Source organism: Mobula birostris, chromosome 12, assembly GCF_030028105.1.
Source record: "Mobula birostris isolate sMobBir1 chromosome 12, sMobBir1.hap1, whole genome shotgun sequence".
Lineage (NCBI taxonomy): Eukaryota > Metazoa > Chordata > Chondrichthyes > Myliobatiformes > Myliobatidae > Mobula > Mobula birostris.
Window position 1 is genome coordinate 66652250 of NC_092381.1, and position 18924 is coordinate 66671173.

At 37.7% G+C, this 18924-nt stretch overlaps 1 protein-coding gene across 2 annotated transcripts in view; it reads right to left on the minus strand.

Moving 5' to 3' along the window:
- Positions 1-231: 231 nt before the first annotated feature.
- Positions 232-18924, minus strand: part of LOC140205992 (laminin subunit gamma-1-like) — a 53917-nt gene continuing 35224 nt past the window's right edge. For both annotated transcript variants that reach the window (XM_072273976.1, XM_072273977.1), the window contains exons 13-23: positions 16825-16981; positions 15765-15970; positions 14284-14360; positions 14050-14187; positions 13231-13375; positions 12102-12251; positions 10989-11103; positions 7207-7406; positions 6255-6413; positions 3802-3901; positions 232-3268 (exon numbers count right to left, since the gene is read on the minus strand). In XM_072273976.1, the coding sequence (XP_072130077.1) occupies positions 3015-3268; positions 3802-3901; positions 6255-6413; positions 7207-7406; positions 10989-11103; positions 12102-12251; positions 13231-13375; positions 14050-14187; positions 14284-14360; positions 15765-15970; positions 16825-16981 (1701 nt within the window). In that variant the 3' untranslated portion in view covers positions 232-3014. The remainder of the gene's footprint in view (positions 3269-3801; positions 3902-6254; positions 6414-7206; positions 7407-10988; positions 11104-12101; positions 12252-13230; positions 13376-14049; positions 14188-14283; positions 14361-15764; positions 15971-16824; positions 16982-18924) is intronic.

Sequence of the window (18924 nt, forward strand, 5' to 3'; positions counted from 1 at the left end):
GGAGACTCCAGCCAAGACTGGAAAAGTTAAGTATCATATGTATTGAAATATATTGGTGTCAATATGGCTCAAACTAGGGATCTTCCTGAACCCTTTGCTTCAGTAATTAACCAAATCACGCATTAGGTTTAATAAGCCAATTGCACTGCAGTTTTTCAATGTTCCAGAATTGAAATCAAAATTCAGAATGCCTCTTAGAAACAATTATTTTTATTAATTCTATTTGACTGGTAGAATGAAATTGACAGACAAAACATAGGAAGAACAGTCCATTGCATATGAATGACTTCAAATACTTCAAGGCAAAAGTGTCTTCAAAGCACAGCTTTAATACTGAGACACTTAAATAAGGAATATATAAACTTCATGCAGAAAACACAACATAGTTAGACTCAAGTGCAAATATAGGTGCTTGGTTGTATTATATATGACCTATCAATAACAAAAAAAGAGCAAAGACCTATTTTACAGCCAGTGTGTTTTAACATTATGTTCTGAAAATCTCAGAGTACTTATAGAGGGACTGCTGTTGTGGATAGAGAAAGACCATATTCATAAGATTGGCATCACAAAAAATTGTTCAGTAGCATGTTTTATACTAATTGGCATAGTGATTTCATAAATGTGATTTTGCATAAGCCAAACATTTTTTCTGAAGGATGTGAGTAGAAGATTGTTTCTGGTCATTGTCATTAAATGATGCCATTGTATTGACTGTCCTTTGCACTCTCAGCTAAAGACTGATTCAAATGAAATTCTATTGCAGGCAACCAAAACTGGAAGCCCAGGCCACACTGTTGTAAGATAAATGAACCAGTTGAAGAGTGTCCAGCTCTTCAGATAAATCACAGTCTAGAAGGGTGATAACTAAGCATCACATAACCAAATGAATGTATAAATATATAAAAAATATGCAAAGATACTATATTGAGTATTCTACTAGGATAAATCACATTATCCCTTAAAAAAAAACTTGCAACAGTAAAAGTACTTGGTGCAAAAAAAAATCCAGTCTTCCCAGGCCAAAGTATACGTCGATGGTCTGTAAGCAACAAGTATATAAATAAACACGAGAAAGTCTGCAAATGCTGGAGATCCAAAGCAACACACGCAAAATGCTGGAGGAACTCAGCAGGTCAGGCAGCATCTATGGAAATGAATAAACACTCGACATTTCAGGCCGAGATGATGCATGGAGTAGTTTCTCTTTTGTTTGCCTTCATAGTCTTAGATTGTAAAGCACAATGGGGCATTCAAAGGGCACGAACAGTTAAAAATTGCCAAATATGTTTTATCAAATTGCACAATTTCATAGAAATGCAGTCTGTGAGGCAAAATCATTCTAGTTTCAAGTTATTCCATATTCATTCAGTTTTCCAGCATCATTTATTGATGTCCTTAAATTTATTTGCACCATAGCCATTGAGGGATAGCAGTACATCAGGACTGTCCCCAGTGATCAAGGCTGTGGGAAGTCTGGGATCTGAGAGAACTGCTGTGAAAAATGTTAATACTATCAAAGGCTGTGCTCTTGTATCAGCAAATGGTGTTACATGAAAATAAATAACATTCAAGTTCATGAACCTAGTTCCCCTAAATAAAGTTTTCATATAGATTCACCTGGTACACTCCACGTGACAGCAGAAAGGAAGTGGCTTCAAATTACTCATTTTGAGGTGATTTTGGTGCTTTGCCCATAAGTAATATCAACAATATTGTTTCTACACATTTAAGAATCTGCCAAGAATTCAAAAATCTGAGTTACTGATAATAAAAGAGACTTTAGTTGGTTTAGGAGGCAAAGGCTAGACTTCCATGTCCTTAATTTCCCCTCAATACTACAATTAAGGATTAACTCTTGATAACTCTATGCAAGTGTGAGTTGGTGTTGCAGCAGCATATAATTCTGTGCAAGGAGTAGAGATCAAAACTGATCATTTATCTTTTTGCCACGTTTACACACAGGAAAGAAAGAATGGATTAGGAAGAAACAGATGTGAGCTGACACAGCAGCTGAATTTTGCATGTTTGGAGCATTGCCTTTAATAAGTGTTCAGCTTCTAGACAACTTTCCTGATTTAAAAACTTAATTCCTATTGACAATGAGGAACAGTCACCTAGATTCATTCCAGTAGCCACATTGCTCCCCTTTTCACATATTCATTGGCAATTTCTCCAGTCCTCACTCATGTTACCTTATTCTTTTCCAAAGGCGTGGGATCTCGGTTAGGTCCTGCTTCCTAGAAACCTATAGATTTCTACTAATTCAGCAACAGTTCTTCCTCACATGACAAGTTGTCTTTAGGGTTGTCAGCCCATAGGAAAACTTATATAAATAGCAATCAGAAATGGATTGTCAGCTATTTAGTACTATATAAGCTAATAATTTACAGAGGTATAGCAATATCTGAACAGTCAGTTAAATTGTAAAAGGGCGTGCAAAAGACCCATCCCATAATGATTGTGGGAGATATTGGTTTTATGTCATTGAAGGATGAAAACGTTTCCAATATTAATAATTGTGTCAGAAGCAATTCTACATTTTGGTAATGAAAAAAAATCTATTAATAAATCAGCTTGCACCTCTTTAATATATTTTTAGGGTAATGACAACTTTAAAACTGTAAATTGTAACTTGAAATGCTGAATGATTTTATGAATTTGAAAAGTAAACAATAATATTCTACTCTCTTCAAGTTCAAGTCAATGTCAATTTTGTAAAAATACCATAGAAACAAAATCTTTAATTTTAGCCCATTTGCGCTGGAGGTTGGGGACAGGGTTTCTAGGGATAGGTTGGTGGGAACAAGCATCCAAATTGCCAACAGTGATTAAATAAGATAATATCAGAATGAACCATGCTTTGATAAAGTTGTAGAGGTTGTTGCTCTGTTTTCCATTTGTCAGTCTTTCAGGTGGTTGGGGCATTACATAAATTATCAGATTTTCTTGATGTTTTCTTCTGAAAACAAGAAATTTCCATGATTTAATGTAACTTTTGGTAGAGAAAGCAATTAAGGCCTTTCAACGGCTGCTGTGTTAAAGCATCCTTTGGGTAAACTGTCTTTGATTTGCTCAAGATTTCTGATATCTGCAAGGATGCCACCAATGTCTTGGTCAAAAACTGTAACTGCAAGCTGCTGCTGAGCAGCAACATCCTGCATCTGTCGAAAAAGTATTTGTAGGTCATTAATCCATTGAGTTTTAAAGATTTCAAGTGAATTCTCTACACGTTCCAACTTCATAGTGTCAATCTTGGCTGGGTTATCTGTAAATGAAGCATAATTATTGAGTAAGCAATACTTCCTTGAGAAATCAGGAAATTTTGTTGGTATATATGGAGAAGTGGATACCAGTTGGAGAGAAAGTATACCAGAAAAGCAACAGATATTTAAGTTAACAAGAGTACAAAAGATATTTCAGATCTGGTTCCCACACATTTACCTCAGTGTTCCAAAATGTTATTTCTGAATAGCTTACATTATATATTTTATTCCTATTTGCCTCATATGTCTTAAATCCCAAAGGACATTGGTCTTTCTTATTTTTGGCTTATTAGAGATAAACCACAAAGCGAATAGTTCTTCTCCATACTCTCCAAGCTACCTAAAAACCAGCTTTTTCTTCTACATTAGACCGTACTACTATCTTCCAGTCCCTAATTGTAGACTTACTATACTGCAATTCTAGTACAGTTTCTGAGACTTAAAACAGAGATATCTTTCTGACAATATTTTTCATTAACTTTTTAGGATTCATAAAGATACAGGTTTAACTCTCTTATAAACTTGTCATGCTTACCCATTGAAAGTAGTAAATCACTTATCAATTTCATCATTTCATTCACAGAATCCTTTGCATTTGCTGTATTCTTTATTGCTGCATTTACAGTGTCTGTAGTCTGAAATAATAAACAAATAGTTAAATGCGCTGTTTCAAATTTTAACTGCTCACAGATTAGAAAGGCTACAAGTTTAATCCATTTTAAGAATAAGTTGGGTAGACACATGGATGGGAGAGGTCTGGAGGGTTATGGACTGGGTGCAGGTTAATGGGACTAGCGGAGTAAAGTTTCGGCACAGACTAGAAGAGCTGACTGGCCTGTTTCCTGTGCTGTAGTGTTCTATGGTTCTAAATATCTCAACTGTGGCCCAGGCTGCACATCTAAATGGTGCAGATAGTCTCAGACAAGATGGAATCAATAAAGGAAGTGATTTCTTTCCCAGAGTCATAAAAACAGAAGATAGTTCAGAAGTTGGCCACCTGGCTCCTCACACCTGCCCTGCCATTCAAAATCATAACTACTCTGCCCCAAACTTCATCTCCTTTTCTGTGCCTGTTTCCAAATAGCCCTCAATATTTTCATTTTCCAAAATATATCAACTTCCTCTTAAGCATCTCTATTGGCCTTGCATTGACAATCCCTCCTGGATAGAGAATTTCAGAGATATGCACCCTATAATAGTCCATTGACCTTGGTTTTAAATTATTAATCCCAAACTTGTAGCTATGTCCCCATGTTTGAGATTCTAGAGGAAATATCTGCCTTCAATTACCCTGTAATGTTCCCCCTAACATCTAAGATGCTTCAAGAAAGAAAATTGCCCTTCATTTTCCTAAACTCCAAAGAATATAGATCCAATTTACTTAACTGCTAGTATAACCTAACCATTTCATTCCAGCAATTAACCCTGAATCTCTCTGGAACAGTCCCGCTTGGTGGCGCAATAATATCAGCACCGAACTCTGGAGCGAAGGTTCCCAAGTTCAAATCCAAGTCGGGATGAGCGTTGAGCTAGCGACTTGGCCTTGTAAAAACAAGAATATCTTGCTATGGAAACACTGTCATGACGGTGCCCCGATAACTCCACTGCCGTGCTAAGGGCTATTCTTCTCTTCTTTTTTCTCTTTGGAACAGCCCAAATGCCAGTATATCCTTTCTTCAATGATAGACCCAAAATGCACAGAACTTGAGATGTAGGCTCTCCAGTATCCTGTCCATTTCATTTATCTGTTTAATTTTATTTGGAGATACAGCATGGAACTGGGCCTTCGAGCCGCACCACCCAGCAACCCACCGATTAACCCCAGCCTATTCATGGGACTATTTACAATGACCAATCAGCTTTGGGGGAGACCGGAGCACACATGGGAAGGAATGTCCAATTTGTAAACTTGCTGTAATAGTGCCATGCTAACCACTTTGCTACTGTGGTTCCTAATAATTGTAATATTCCTTTCCTACTTATAAATTCCAAACTTTTTTCTAAAGAAAATCGAAATACTGTTTGCCTTCCTATCAGCATGTTATTAGTAAACTTGGATCCCTTACTCTTTTCCCCTCCACTATGTAGTTTATATTCATTGAATTATAAACAATTGAGGATCAAGATCTGCCCTTGGTTTGTAAAAGACCCATATTCTGAACCTCTATTTTCTGCACAGTAACAGACCTTTATGTAAACATACTGTATTTCTATTACCATAAACTTATATCCTGAGCTCCAGCCTTCCATGTGGCACCTTGTCAAATGACTTCTGAAAACCTAAAACACATTACAGCTACATGTTCCCCTCCATTGACTCCACTTGTTACATTCTTGAAGAGATCAGACAAATTTGTGAATGCCCAATGAAACTGACTGAAAAATTGCAGAGGACCTCAGGCAAGCTCTGCTGTGACGCTACTCAGTTCTCAATATCCCATCAGTGCTTTTCTATCAGGGACTTAGATGAAGAATAAAGTTGAAAGGAATGTCATCAATTACAGAATGGCACTGCAGTATAAAGTACAGGAAGGAAGTTATGCTGCTCCAGAGAAAATATCAGGGAACCTTTAATCCTTTTGTTGCAGGCTTTCCATGTAAGACCTTCCTTTGGAGAAGGGGAGATGGTAACAAAAGATTATTTCCATCCATTGTACTTCTTGGTGTATATTTGTAATTATGGTATTCCTTGCTCTGCCTAGGTATTTTTGCTGAGCTGCAGCTTTCAGAGAAAATCTAGTGGGTTAACAGACTGAAAGCATTAGTGAAGAACCTACTTTCTGCAAACTTTACAACACTTCAGGACTCATTATCTCCTATCAACAGTTTACTGCTAGACTATTAGGTTTATTGCATTTTCTTCCCCAGAAATACAGACTTCTCTTCTTAGGCAAGAAGTAGTGAAACCTCTGAAAGAATTTAACCTCAATAATTACATTTACAAGTCCAAATTGAATGTCAATTAGAAGGCATGAAAAATAATCTTACCAACTCAGCCATCAATGCATCTTCATTCACAGCTCTCTGTTTGTTTGCCAGTTCAGTCTCTAGTTGTTTGAGTTGTCCACTTATATCCATCACATCTTGATTCAATAGCATGGCATCATCTAATGTAAGTTCTGCATCACGTAGCGATTGAAGTGCCCTCTGTTAATGGGATTAAAACAGTAACACATTGAAATTTATTAACAAATATAGAAACGGCTTTCAACAGAATATAACTCTGTTTGCAGCAATTGACAATTACTAAGGTGAAAGATGCATCCTACAAAAAAAAATTGATGAATTATTATAGTGCAGGAGTATTTTCCCAGTCACATTTGTTTAATATGTCAGTCATATTTCTGATGTAGACTCATTTTTCTAAAACAGACTGGAAAAACACATGGCAGAAATTATTCTGCCGTACTTCAATGTAGCTCACAAAATTGATCAAATATTTTACAGAACATGATGTGCTCTGTTTTAATCTTGGAATTGTGTCCATGCACCACAACTATTCTGGATTTTGTTTAGTTATTTATTTATATACACACATTCTCTCTTTCTCTCTCTCTCCTTTTTCTCCCTCTCACTATACCCCTTGCCCATCCTCTGGGTTTTCCCCCCCTCCCCCTTTTCTTTCTCTCTGGGCCTCCTGTCCCATGATCCTCTCGTATCCCTTTTGCCAATCACCTGTCCAGCTCTTGGCTCCATCCCTCCCCCTCCTGTCTTCTCCTATCATTTTGAATCTCCCCCTCCCCCTCTCTAATCTTTTACTAGCTCTTCTTTCAGTTAGTCCTGACGAAGGGTCTCGGCCTGAAACGTTGACTGTACCTCTTCCTAGAGATGCTGCCTGGCCTGCTGTGTTCACCAGCAACTTTGATGTGTGTTAATTGCAAAAGCTGTAAGATTTAATTTCACTGACTTTTAAAGAGTTGGAAATTAACTAAATAATTACCTCCTGCATATCATTGACAGTACCATTTGCCATTTCAGTTTTTCCCATGGCATCTTTGGACGTTGTTAACGCATTCCCCAGTTTATTCTCAGCCTGGTCAGTCAGTGCGTTGGCCCTGTCAATGGTCCTTTTAATATTCGGTATTTTATTCAAGGCATCTTCAGCAGCTGTTTTATTGATGACCACACGTATGTTGAAGTCTGTAATATCAAAGAAAACCATGTATAATTTATGTTATCAATTGAAGTCAGCTGTCTCTGCTGCTGGTATTTTGGTGTTTAATACTGAAGCTTCCAACACACACAAAATGCTGGAGGAATTCAGTAAGTCTGGCAGTAGGTATAGAGGATCGACATTACAGGCCAAGGAATTCAGTAAGTCTGGCAGTACGTATAGAGGATTGACATCAGAGGCCGAGACCCTCAACCTGAATTGCTGAGTCCTTGCATTTTGTGTGTGTTGCACAAAATTTCCAGCATTCAGAGAATCCCTTTTGTTTCTGAAGCTTCCAAAGCAGAGAGTGGTTTGAACATAGCCTTGCTTGGACAACAAAGTTTAGGCTTTTGGTAAGAGGCCTTCAAAAAGCAGGGGTGATGGGAGCAAGATAAGTAGGAATGAAAGTGTGATACTACAATTGAAAAGCAACTCCAGCAAAAGTGAGATTATTGATAAGCACGGTGTATATTTGATAGCACATTTCTATTTTTTAATTTATTGGAAAAGGCACAGCATAGTAGGGTGTCTCAGTGAGGCCAAAGCCTGGGCACTGGAGGCATGGAACCCTGAACTGGAGGAATGTCCGTGTGTGTGGTTTAGTGCGAGGTAGGAAAGGAACTTGTTTGGCTGTTTTTGTTGTTTAGTGGCTTGGTATGTTCTCCTTTGTTATAACCATATAACCATATAAAAATTACAGCACGGAAACAGGCCATCTCAGCCCTTCTAGTCCATACCGAACTCTTACTCTCACCTAGTCCCACCGACCTGCACTCAGCCCATAACCCTCCATTCCTTTCCTGTCCATATAACTGTCCAATTTAACTTTAAATGACAATATCAAACCTGCCTCTACCACTTCTGCTGGAAGCTCGTTCCACACAGCCACCACTCTCTGAGTAAAGAAGTTCCCCATCATGTTACACCTAAACTTTTGCCCTTTAACTCTCAACTCATGTCCTCTTGTTTGAATCTCCCCCACTCTCAATGGAAAAAAGCCTATCCACGTCAACTCTAACTATTCCTCTCATAATCTTAAATACCTCTATCAAGTCTCCCCTCAAACTTCTACTTTCCAAAGAATAAAGGCCCAACTTGTTCAACCTTTCTCTGTAACTCCAAATTTGGCCTCGCCAATGCCTTGTACAATTTCAACATTACATCCCAACTCCTATACTCAATGCTCTGATTTATAAAGGTCAGCAAACCAAAAGCTTTCTTCACCACCCTATCCCCATAAGATTCCATCTTCAGGGAACTATGCACCATTATTCCTAGATCCTTCTGTTCTACTGCATTCTTCAATGCCCTACCATTTACCATGTATGTCCTATTTTGATTAGTCCTACCAAAGTGTAGCATCTCACATTTATCAGCATTAAACTCCATCTGCCATCTTTCAGCCCACTCTTCTAACTGGCCTAAATCTCTCTGCAAGCTTTGAAAACCTACTTCATTATCCACAACTCCACCTATCTTAGTATCATCTGCATACTTACTAATCCAATTTACCACTCCACCATCCAAATCATTAATATATATGACAAACAACATTGGTACAGATCCCTGAGGCACATCACTAGCCACCGGACTTGTTGTGTTCTGTGCTTTTTCTGCCAAGCATTGTCGGCAGACTATGTTAGTGCCAGGATGTGCGATGAAACCTGTGGGCCACATCCTTGCGTATGCGGGTTGTTACTGCAAATTTCACCCTATGTTTCGCTGTACATGTGATGAATAAATAATTAGATCTGAGTCTGAGGTGGGACATGCACCTTGTGTAATGTGGCAAATTGTGAAAGGGTGTGTGTAGCACGAGCTACAAGTTTTGGAACAGCAACAATAATGGAAATCCTTGTGGTGCACAAAACAGAACTCATTTACACCATTGCCGACATAGACTGCCAAGCACCCTTAGTTTCTCTGCACTTACTAACAGATTTTCCCTTTTGGATGCTTGGGGGCATAATGGATCTCAGGAGGTATGTGGGAGTGTGCCACCATGAGTGGCTGACCTTCACACTATGAGAGGAAGGAACGTGAGAGGGCAACATTGATTCCTGATTGTAGTCATTTGAACCAGATGGTTGGTTGGTTGCCTTCCCGATCCCAGGATCAAGAACGTCTCTGAAGGGATCTGTAGGGAGAGGGTGAAGGACCAGAAATTGTGTTTGGTCTGGGTAGAAGAAGGGATGATGCCCTGCAAGCTGATCCTAGGTAAGAGATGAAAAAGCAGGATCTGTAAAGTAATAATATCAGTGCCACATTAACATGTACAGAAGCAAATGTTAAAAGGCCAAGTTAAAAATACTATACCTAAATCCACACTGCATTTGCAGGAATATGGATGAATTAGTGGTATGAATAGTTGCACGTTGGCATTGTGTACATAATTGCCTTCACCCAATAGTGATTGCAGGACGACCAAAGCTATGAATTGAATATTCCAGGATATTTGACATTTAGGAAGCACAGGCAAAAAATGGAAAGGAGCTGGGTTACTGCTGTTAATGAGCGATGAGAACAGTATAGTTTTTAGGAAGGATCTTCACTCCGCCAGCCAGGGGAAAGTAATGGTATCTCTCAGATGGAACTAATAATTAGTAGGCAGAGGACACTGGTGAGAAAATAGTCACACTGAGGGCATGGTATAAATGAGAAAATTAGAGGTCCACATAACACAAATCATACAGCACTCAAGAGATACGCAGTTGGCGCTAACAACGTAAGGGCTGAAATCATGAAATGATGCATTTCTAGACGTGCTGTATATTGAAGAAACAAGTAAGTAGCTGGCTATTTAAAATCTGATATTTTGCAAAAAAAATAGGTTAATTAATAATGTTGTAAAGGATCCCTTGGAAGAGGAAGATTGTGTCAAGTTAACTTATAAGTGATGTATTTCAATCAGAAGCCAGAGTTCTCAAACTAATCTAAGGAAATTAATAAGGTACAAGAGGCAGGTTGGCTGTGGTAGATTGGGGAAACTACAGATGATGGTTAGCATTTAAAGAAAATTTCATGATTTACAACAAATATACTTTCATTTTCAGCAAAAATCACTTCAGGAAAAGTTCAGGAAAAATCACTTCACTACGGATGACAAGAAAAATTAAATCTAAGGAAAAGACAAAATTTCCAGGGGAGAAGAAGCAGCAGGCATGAGAAATTAGAGTGTTTCAGAATACATCAAAAAAGGCAAAAAAAAAAGGGTAGAAATAGCATATGGGAGTAAACTATTGAGAAGCACCAAAAAGAGACAGTAAAAGCATCCATCAGTAAGTAAAAAAGAAAGAGACTTTCAAATGCAGACCTCAGAGGTAAAGACAGCAAGTTTCATGATGGGGACTAATGAAAAGAGACAGGAATTAAACAAATACTTTGTGTGTGCTTCACAGAAGAAGGCACACATAAAAAAAACAATGAAATGCTGGTGAGCCAAGGGCCCAGTGTAAATGAGAAAGCAAAACACATCAGTTTTCATTTTTAAAAAATACAACTGAGGATAATGAGCCTGCAAACTGATAGTTTGCTATTTATTTTTGAATTCACAAAGGTTGGTTGCATACCTCTTAAGTTGCTTATGATCCGATCAACTTGCTCCAGTGTGTATGACCCTTTCCTGACAGCCTCTTCAGCCAAATACTTAGCGGCTTTCGCTCTGGCTTGCAGCATTGCAGCTGTCTATGGAGAGGTAAACAGTCAGACCCAGGAACTAAATGAAACCCTTAACTGTAAAAAGTCAAATAAAAACAAAAAACAAATGCTGCAAATACTCAGAAGGTCAGGCAGCATCAGTGGAGAGAAACGTAAATTAACATTTCATGTCAAAGACCTTTCTTAAGCTGGGTATTTTGAGTATTCTCTGTTTTGCTTCTCATTTCCTGTGTCTGTACTTTCTCTCTTAACTAGTTTCCAGTCTCCAGACATATTTTACAAATATGTACTGACATCACAGAATGCTATCTATAAGACGTTCACTCAGATTTCAGACCTAAACATCAGTGCAAAAGGTCTTGCATTATGTTGAGTATTAAAAATCATAACATTCTGACCATACCCAAAATGCATATTCATTAGAGCATAAACACCCAATGTAACACAACAATGACAGATTTGGAGATGAATATTCAAACTATATTTTCAGAAGCAAATAAAGATAGTGCATTAAACTGCTATTCAGTCTCTTCTTCCTATGGAGAATACATCCCAGAGAAAAAAACCCGAGGAGTCCAACACATTCAGTTTCCTATTTATCAATTCCCATTTGCCAAGTCTTAAGCAGTGGTGCAATTTTAAAATAAAGTTCGGGGTTGTACATGGTGACGTATAATAAATTAACTTTGAATTTCATAATATCTATCAGCATCTGAAAGCAAGAAGTATACAAGCAACATTTAGTGCAAAGAATATAGCTGTTGTTCTAATCAAGTAAACCCACAGTGTTTATCAAAAACTGTAGATGATTTGATTTTGTGAAGGAACCATGAATAGAGCCATAACATTACTTTTGTACATTATAGCTGTAGGGCTGAAGACTTACAATATGCTATGGGCTAAATTAATTATGTTGTTATGCCAAAATTTACAATAACGTAACTCTTATATTAATATGGATCAAAGCAAATCTTCAAGAAAACTCAACAACCACTTCACCATATTCACAGTTGTTAGATACTTACCATTTCGTCTATTTCTCCTTTCTCTAAAATTCTCGCGATTTCTCTCTGGGAATCACTGACACTATTTTTCAAAGTTTCAACCAGTTCAAGTTTTTTGTTCAGTTCAGATTCCATGGCAGCTTCTTTGTCTTTCAGTTGATTTGCTTCATTCTGATGAGGAAAAGTAAAGATTTTATTTTCATTTTGATTTCATCACCCTAAGTTCTCAAATATCCAGCTATATTCATGGGACGACTTTGTTGTACGTTACGATTGTATCACCAGTTGCTCCTTATTCCCACTTTCATAGTCTGTCTGGTCTATCTGGGTTTCTCTCTGAGACAACAGAGATGGGAAAAGTGGAGGAACCTTCTTGATCCTATTATTGCAGTTAATTTGAAATAAATTATCTTTGAACTCTGAAACACAATCTTTTCTTATTCAGAAGGTGCCCTATGTAGGTGCAGGAGGAGGTTAAATTATTAGAAGATTCATCATCCTGAATCAATACAAGAAAGTAATTGATGATAATAGAAATATTATGTTCTTTGAGATATTCATTTCTAAAGTATCCTTTTGTTAACAAAATGGTTTCCTTTCCCTGCCTAAAATGAGATCATGAGTATGAGTCGGTGAGTTATCCACTAATTCAATGCTTCAGGCTTGGTACTCTCTTTATAATCAAACACCAAACCTATTAATTACAAAGTGATCTGAATGCTAATACTAATCCTCCTGAGGAATGGGGCACTAAAGTCAATTCTGAATCCCAGATGAAATCAGTTAACACACCAGCAGCAAAGGATCTCACCTGCACTCTCCTAGTTGGTCACATGAGGGTGGTGCATTGATTAAATAGCCCATTCGGAGCCATTACAGAGGGTGAAGAATGCAATTCTTTTCCCATTTAAGCAAGGAAAATGGCTTGAGTAGCTTCTCCGTAATTGATAGTTGATAAATAATTACCATTAAGTCTGAAATCAAATGCATCACCTTTTGTTTACTGTTTTCACTGCTTCCAAAGCCACCCTGTGATAAACTGATGGATTCCATCATGAATTATCTCCATTCACCAATGAAATTCATCAGTGGTATGGATTTTTCTCCCTTTCCCCTTCCCTTGATCAACAGACTCAAAAACATAACCTACCTCAAGGGATGATATATCAGTTGTAAGCAAATTGTTCAGCTCATTATAGTTCTTCTTGGCCCTCTCACTGCCTCTCCGTGCTTTTGTAGTTATTCTGTTTGTTTGTTCTTCTAGATCTGCTGCCATGTCACTCTTCTGTTTTGATCTAAGCAGAATGAAATCTCTTAGCATCATGTTTAAAATACCACCACATAGTCAAGATACCACTCTCAAAACGCAAGTTGTCGTTGCTTAATTTGTTGTATGAGACAGTGGTCCACTGATTTATTACGTATAATTTCTTTCCTTTCCTTGCTTTACATTGTAATTATGTTCATTCCCATATTCAAGGTATCGTGTAAAACTGCACTTAACTATCTTCAAGTGATCTTGCTGGGGTTGTGACCGCCTCTACGATACTCTTCAGTTATTTTGTAGATAAAGAATACTTATAGTTAACTTCGACAGTTAATACAATTTCTGTATATCTGATGGAATTTTATTAAAAAAATAAATTATTTTGCAGTCCAACAAGCGCCTGCTGTTTTGGTCATGAGTATCAGTTATGACTTAATTCTAAACCTATCCAGATAACAGTTCCTTGGTTGCTTTATATGTGTTACAGGTATCATGACAAGACCTGAGTACATTTTGCTTTTTGGGATTTGCAGCACCACTTTAACATTTTAAGCACTTCAGCTAAACATCAATTGAAACAGGGAAGAATTGTTATTTTCCATTGTACATTGTAGTCAGTACAGTGAGGGATAGAGGTGTGCAAAAGTACAAAGTGTAAAGTAAGCATTCAGATATCATTGATGGAAGTTTGCTTCAACTTACTGCTGAATTAGTAGTTTAATGGCCTCTGAGGTTCGCTGATCTTCTTTGATTGCTTGAGTAATGATTTGAAGGGCTTCGAAAGCAGACATGTTGGCAGCTCCACTGAACTGTTCAATGTCCTCTGCATCTTTCTGATGCCTGAATAAAAGATGACAAAATCGAATGTTCCTAATATTCCTCTTCGAAGGCATGAAATGAATTTGGCAATGGGATGCTAATAAATAGACCACATACTTATCTGCCAGTCTACGAGCCTCATCTGCCAAAACACTTGGGACAGTGCCTCCACTGGGATTTGTTGGCAAAGATGGCTGTAAGAAATAATGTAACGGTTGTCAACAATATCTAATTTTCCCAATTATTAGAATTTACAGCATTAATCACAATCCATCCTCAAAACTTTGAATCCTGCTTCCAGTCGATGCTGTCAAATGCTGTTTTGCTCTCCAAGTGCCTATTCATTAGGGGAAAGAAACTAATGTTGTCTGAGTAAAAGACTGGATTGGTATCAATATCCCTTTCAGCAGTAGCCACAATTGCAGGATAGATTTTTCATCTTATGCTTCAGTGTTAATGTAGCTCAACAGCAGTAATTGCAGCAACTGTAGAGCTTTGAGCTGATCAGGGACTGAATCCAAATACATGTGATCTATCATCTGTGTCAGCTGAGTTACTGAGAAGCTCTGCCTTTCTTTAATCTTTGAGCAGTTATATTGTTCTACATTATTTTCACCCAGATGCCCTTTGGTTCAACTATATCACATAATTTTTAATGAGGGCTTGGTCATTAAAAGGAGTTATGACACTGAAGGTAGATCAGGGATTCCCAACCTTTTTAATGCTATGGATAATACCATTAAACTAGGGCTCCATGGACCCCAGTTTGGGAACCCACGAGGTAAATACTGACTCTTCCAGCTGCTGAATTCTGAGATACGGCCTCAGGATTAGTGATTAGCCATCTAAGAGCATGTAGAAAAGAAATTTCCTTCAAGAAAAGATAATGTTTTGGAATTATCTATCTCAAAGGGCTCTGATTATTCAGTCATTCAGTATATTGACTGAGATATTCAAGCCTGAAAGTGACTTTATTTCTATTGGGGGAATTAAAGAATGCAGAAACAGTCAGCAAAGTAAACTTGAGGTATTGCATGGACTGTTCTCACTGAAAGGTAATGAATGCTTAAGGTGTCATTTTGCCAGTTCTGCTTCAAATTCTTACACACTGATGACATAATAGCGAATTGGTGAAGAACTCTGTCATAGCAGTAGGCAGTGTTATTACATGTAGCTATAATAATGATTATTTCACAGCAAGGCTACTCTAAGTGTCTTTGCAAGATACTGCAGCATTACTAGAAACAATGGTGAAACATGAAGCTGTGGCCTTATAAAGGGTTATGTTCTACCTGGGGGAATATGTACTACCTGGGAATTGCAAAATAACAAGTGACCGGGTTACAATAAATGACTAATAATATTTCATGGGATTTTGTTACAGCAGTAGAAGTGACAGTTGTACCTAAGGACTGAAATAGTAAGTGTATTTCCCATTTGTCAGGGTACTACATTTGGAGAATCTTAGGATTTTGAAACACCAGGGCTGCCTTGTTTGCATTCCTAACTTGGATACCAACAATGACCATTTTGTAACAGACAGGATGTTATTTTAAAATAATGAAAATTTTAGCCTTTTTAGTCTCATGAGGACTCACCATTTGGTCTATTTCCGTCCGGCTTTGCCGGATTTTTGTCCTGACATTACTTAGCAGCTGATCCGTGTTTTGGACTCGATCTTCATAATTTAAAATCAACCTTCTAATCTCATCAACAGATTTCCCAATGTTGTTCAGGCGATAACTCTCGGTGCCCAGCTTATTGTTTAAGCTTTTCAGTTCATCGAGATTATTTTCATCATCATCTGTAGAAAGAATCGGCTCTTTACTGCCAGGGCTAGATACATTACCTTCTTAAACTTATGTCTCTTGAATGCTTCTACATATGGCAACTCTACTCTATTAATGCACCATTGTGGTATGATACTGTACTACAACAATGAGGAAAATTTCAAGTTCAATCCATGTCAAGTTACTTGATCTCACCTGACTAGTCATTTTTAAAAAAAATACAGAACGATTAAACAGATCAAAAACTCAGCCAGCATAGGGAGGAGCTCATTTTTATCTCTATAATAGAGATAGGCAGGAGAGAGTGCAGAGGAGCTGCACCAGGGTGTTGCCTGGATTGGAGGACATTAGTTATGGGAATAGATTTGATAGGTTGGTAGGTTGAGGGATGACTTGATAGAGGTAAGATTGTTAAATCTAAAGGGCATAGGCTTAAGGTGAGAGGAAAGAGTTTTAAAAGTGGATATGAAGAGAAAACTCTCTTTACACAGAGAGAACTTGATATCTGGAGTTCGCTGACAGAAGAGAAGGTGAAATCCAGCATACATGTTACATGGCACAGAAGGATATGAACAATGCAGGCAAATGTGATTAGTGCAGATGGGCAAAAAGATCAGCATGGATATTGCTGGTCTGAAGGGCCCTTTTCTATGCTGTATGGCTCGATGACTCTACAATAGATGGGGACTAGGATTTGTTGGTTGAGATGGTTTATATAGCTGACTAATTTGATGAACCATTAAATGCGGCCAAGTGAATGAGATACTTTAGGGTAGTCAGTTCAAAAGGAAGAAATGAATCTGTTACATACAATACAATCAATAAAGTTTGAGGAATTTGATGCATCAAAGTCAAAATGGGTATTTACTTTCAATCTCTTTAGCCATGGTCATCATTTTGTGGAGGACTTCTGATGCTTTTCTCATTCTTGCCTCAAGGTCCTTGTCATTCACTGGCCTCCCATTTGTTATCAGTTTTGAGATGACAATTTCCAGATCTCTGATGACATTCTTGTGTTTCAGTATCTGATGGATAGAACAGAGAGGGAAAATAATTCATCCAAAAATTCCAACAATCCATTTGCAAGTACTTGTTTTATCTAAAAGCTCACATTGTGAAATGAGAATCATCCAAAATCTACCTATCTTATCTGTGAATGGATAATAACTGGGCGAAGTCAGAGACCAATTAGAGAGACAAATATCTCACACTGGTGAAGTTGGGAATGATGAAATAGGTATTTGCATAGCAGTCCCAGCAAGCAAATCAGAGGCATCTTTTTATCTGATCTGTGGACTAGTAACATAGATTTAAAGCATCCTGAGTGGTCTGCATGCCTTATTTCAAAACTTCTATTTTTAACTAGTTTAACAGAGATTTGACGCAAGCATTTGAAGAGCATGGGTAAAACATTGCACAAAACTAAACTTTTTATTTGAATGATTTAGATACAAATTAACTTCACGTTGTTCTCTGCCAGCAATGAGGATTAACCAGGAATATAATCTAAATGTAGCTTCAGGATTGTATAATAATCAAAGTTTGTGTTTAGAATGCAAATATTAAGCAGTATGGTGGAAAGATTAGGCATCGAAGGGCTGGGGAGGTGGGTAGAGGCTTATTTAATGGTGGTGATAGTAATAGCTCTCTCCATTCATTTGAAGAACACTTCTGCTGTGCCTCTGGCTGTGCAAGCCTCACATTTTCTGTTAGCAATGTTTACGCCTCATTTTATTTTGCAAGATATCCTGTTTACCTGATCCACTCCCAATCTTCACCTTTATTCTCCTGCTTAGAATTGAACATGATTTCAGAAGCACAGGACATCCAAGGAAACATATTGCTCAAATCACCAAGTTAGGGTCCGTGCATAAGAGTTGGAGTCAGCCATTAGGCTCTATCAGGCTATAACCTATAGCCGGGGAAGTAATGACCCTCTCCTGTTAGACTGTTATTAACTTCTGTTTATCAGAGCTCTGTTTATCTCTGTTTACCACACCCTGATATCTTGGACACCTTGCGCAATACTGTGCAATGCCACCATCACTTATCTGGACAGTGTGGATGTACATCCATTACTGTATAAAATTACAGTAATTCTTGCACTACCATCTTATCAGTGTGAACTTGGAAACCTTACACATCTTATTTTTAAGGTAAATTTTTTAAAATTCTTTTTTACTTTTCTTCTAATATTTGTATTTCTGTGCACTTGTAATGCTAGTGTGACACTGTAATTTCCTTTGGGATCAATAAATCATAAAGGGCTATGGGTAACCCCAGGTAATTTCTAAAGTAAGCACATGTTTGGCACAGCATAGTGGGCCGAAAGGCATGTATTGTGCTGTAGGTTTTCTATGTTTTTTATGTTAAAGTATCTATCTAACTATATAAAATGACACATCAGAAACTGATGTGGTCCTGCCTTTGACCAGTTTCCAAAACTACAAGATGGTGCATCTAATTAACAGAGTGAACTGATGTTTATTGAAATTTACTTTCATGCAGAATAATAGTTGCTATAATCACCTGGCTCAAGAATAAATGCATTTCCTGGAAGTGATTTTCATGACTGCATTGAACATTGATAATTGACCTTAATGGAACAGGCTAGGTGTCATTGAGTCAACACCTATCCATGATAGCAACATTGAGGGGAACAGTGCCAATGTGCATGATTGTTAATATATGCTCCAAGATCATACTATCACTTAAATAGTGGTCTTGAATCTATCATACCCTACAAGCTTCTTTATGGTAAAATGTTTGTTCTATATTAATTATAGCCTACTATATATGTCAGATTATGAAAACTTAGTACTTCCAACTTGTATTTTCCTCCCACGTTCTAAAGATGAATGGGTTATTAAGTTGTGAGCATGATATGTTGGCACCAGAAACATGGTGACACTTACTTGCTGCCCCCAGCACATCCTCGGACTGTGTTTGTCATTGACACAACAGTGCA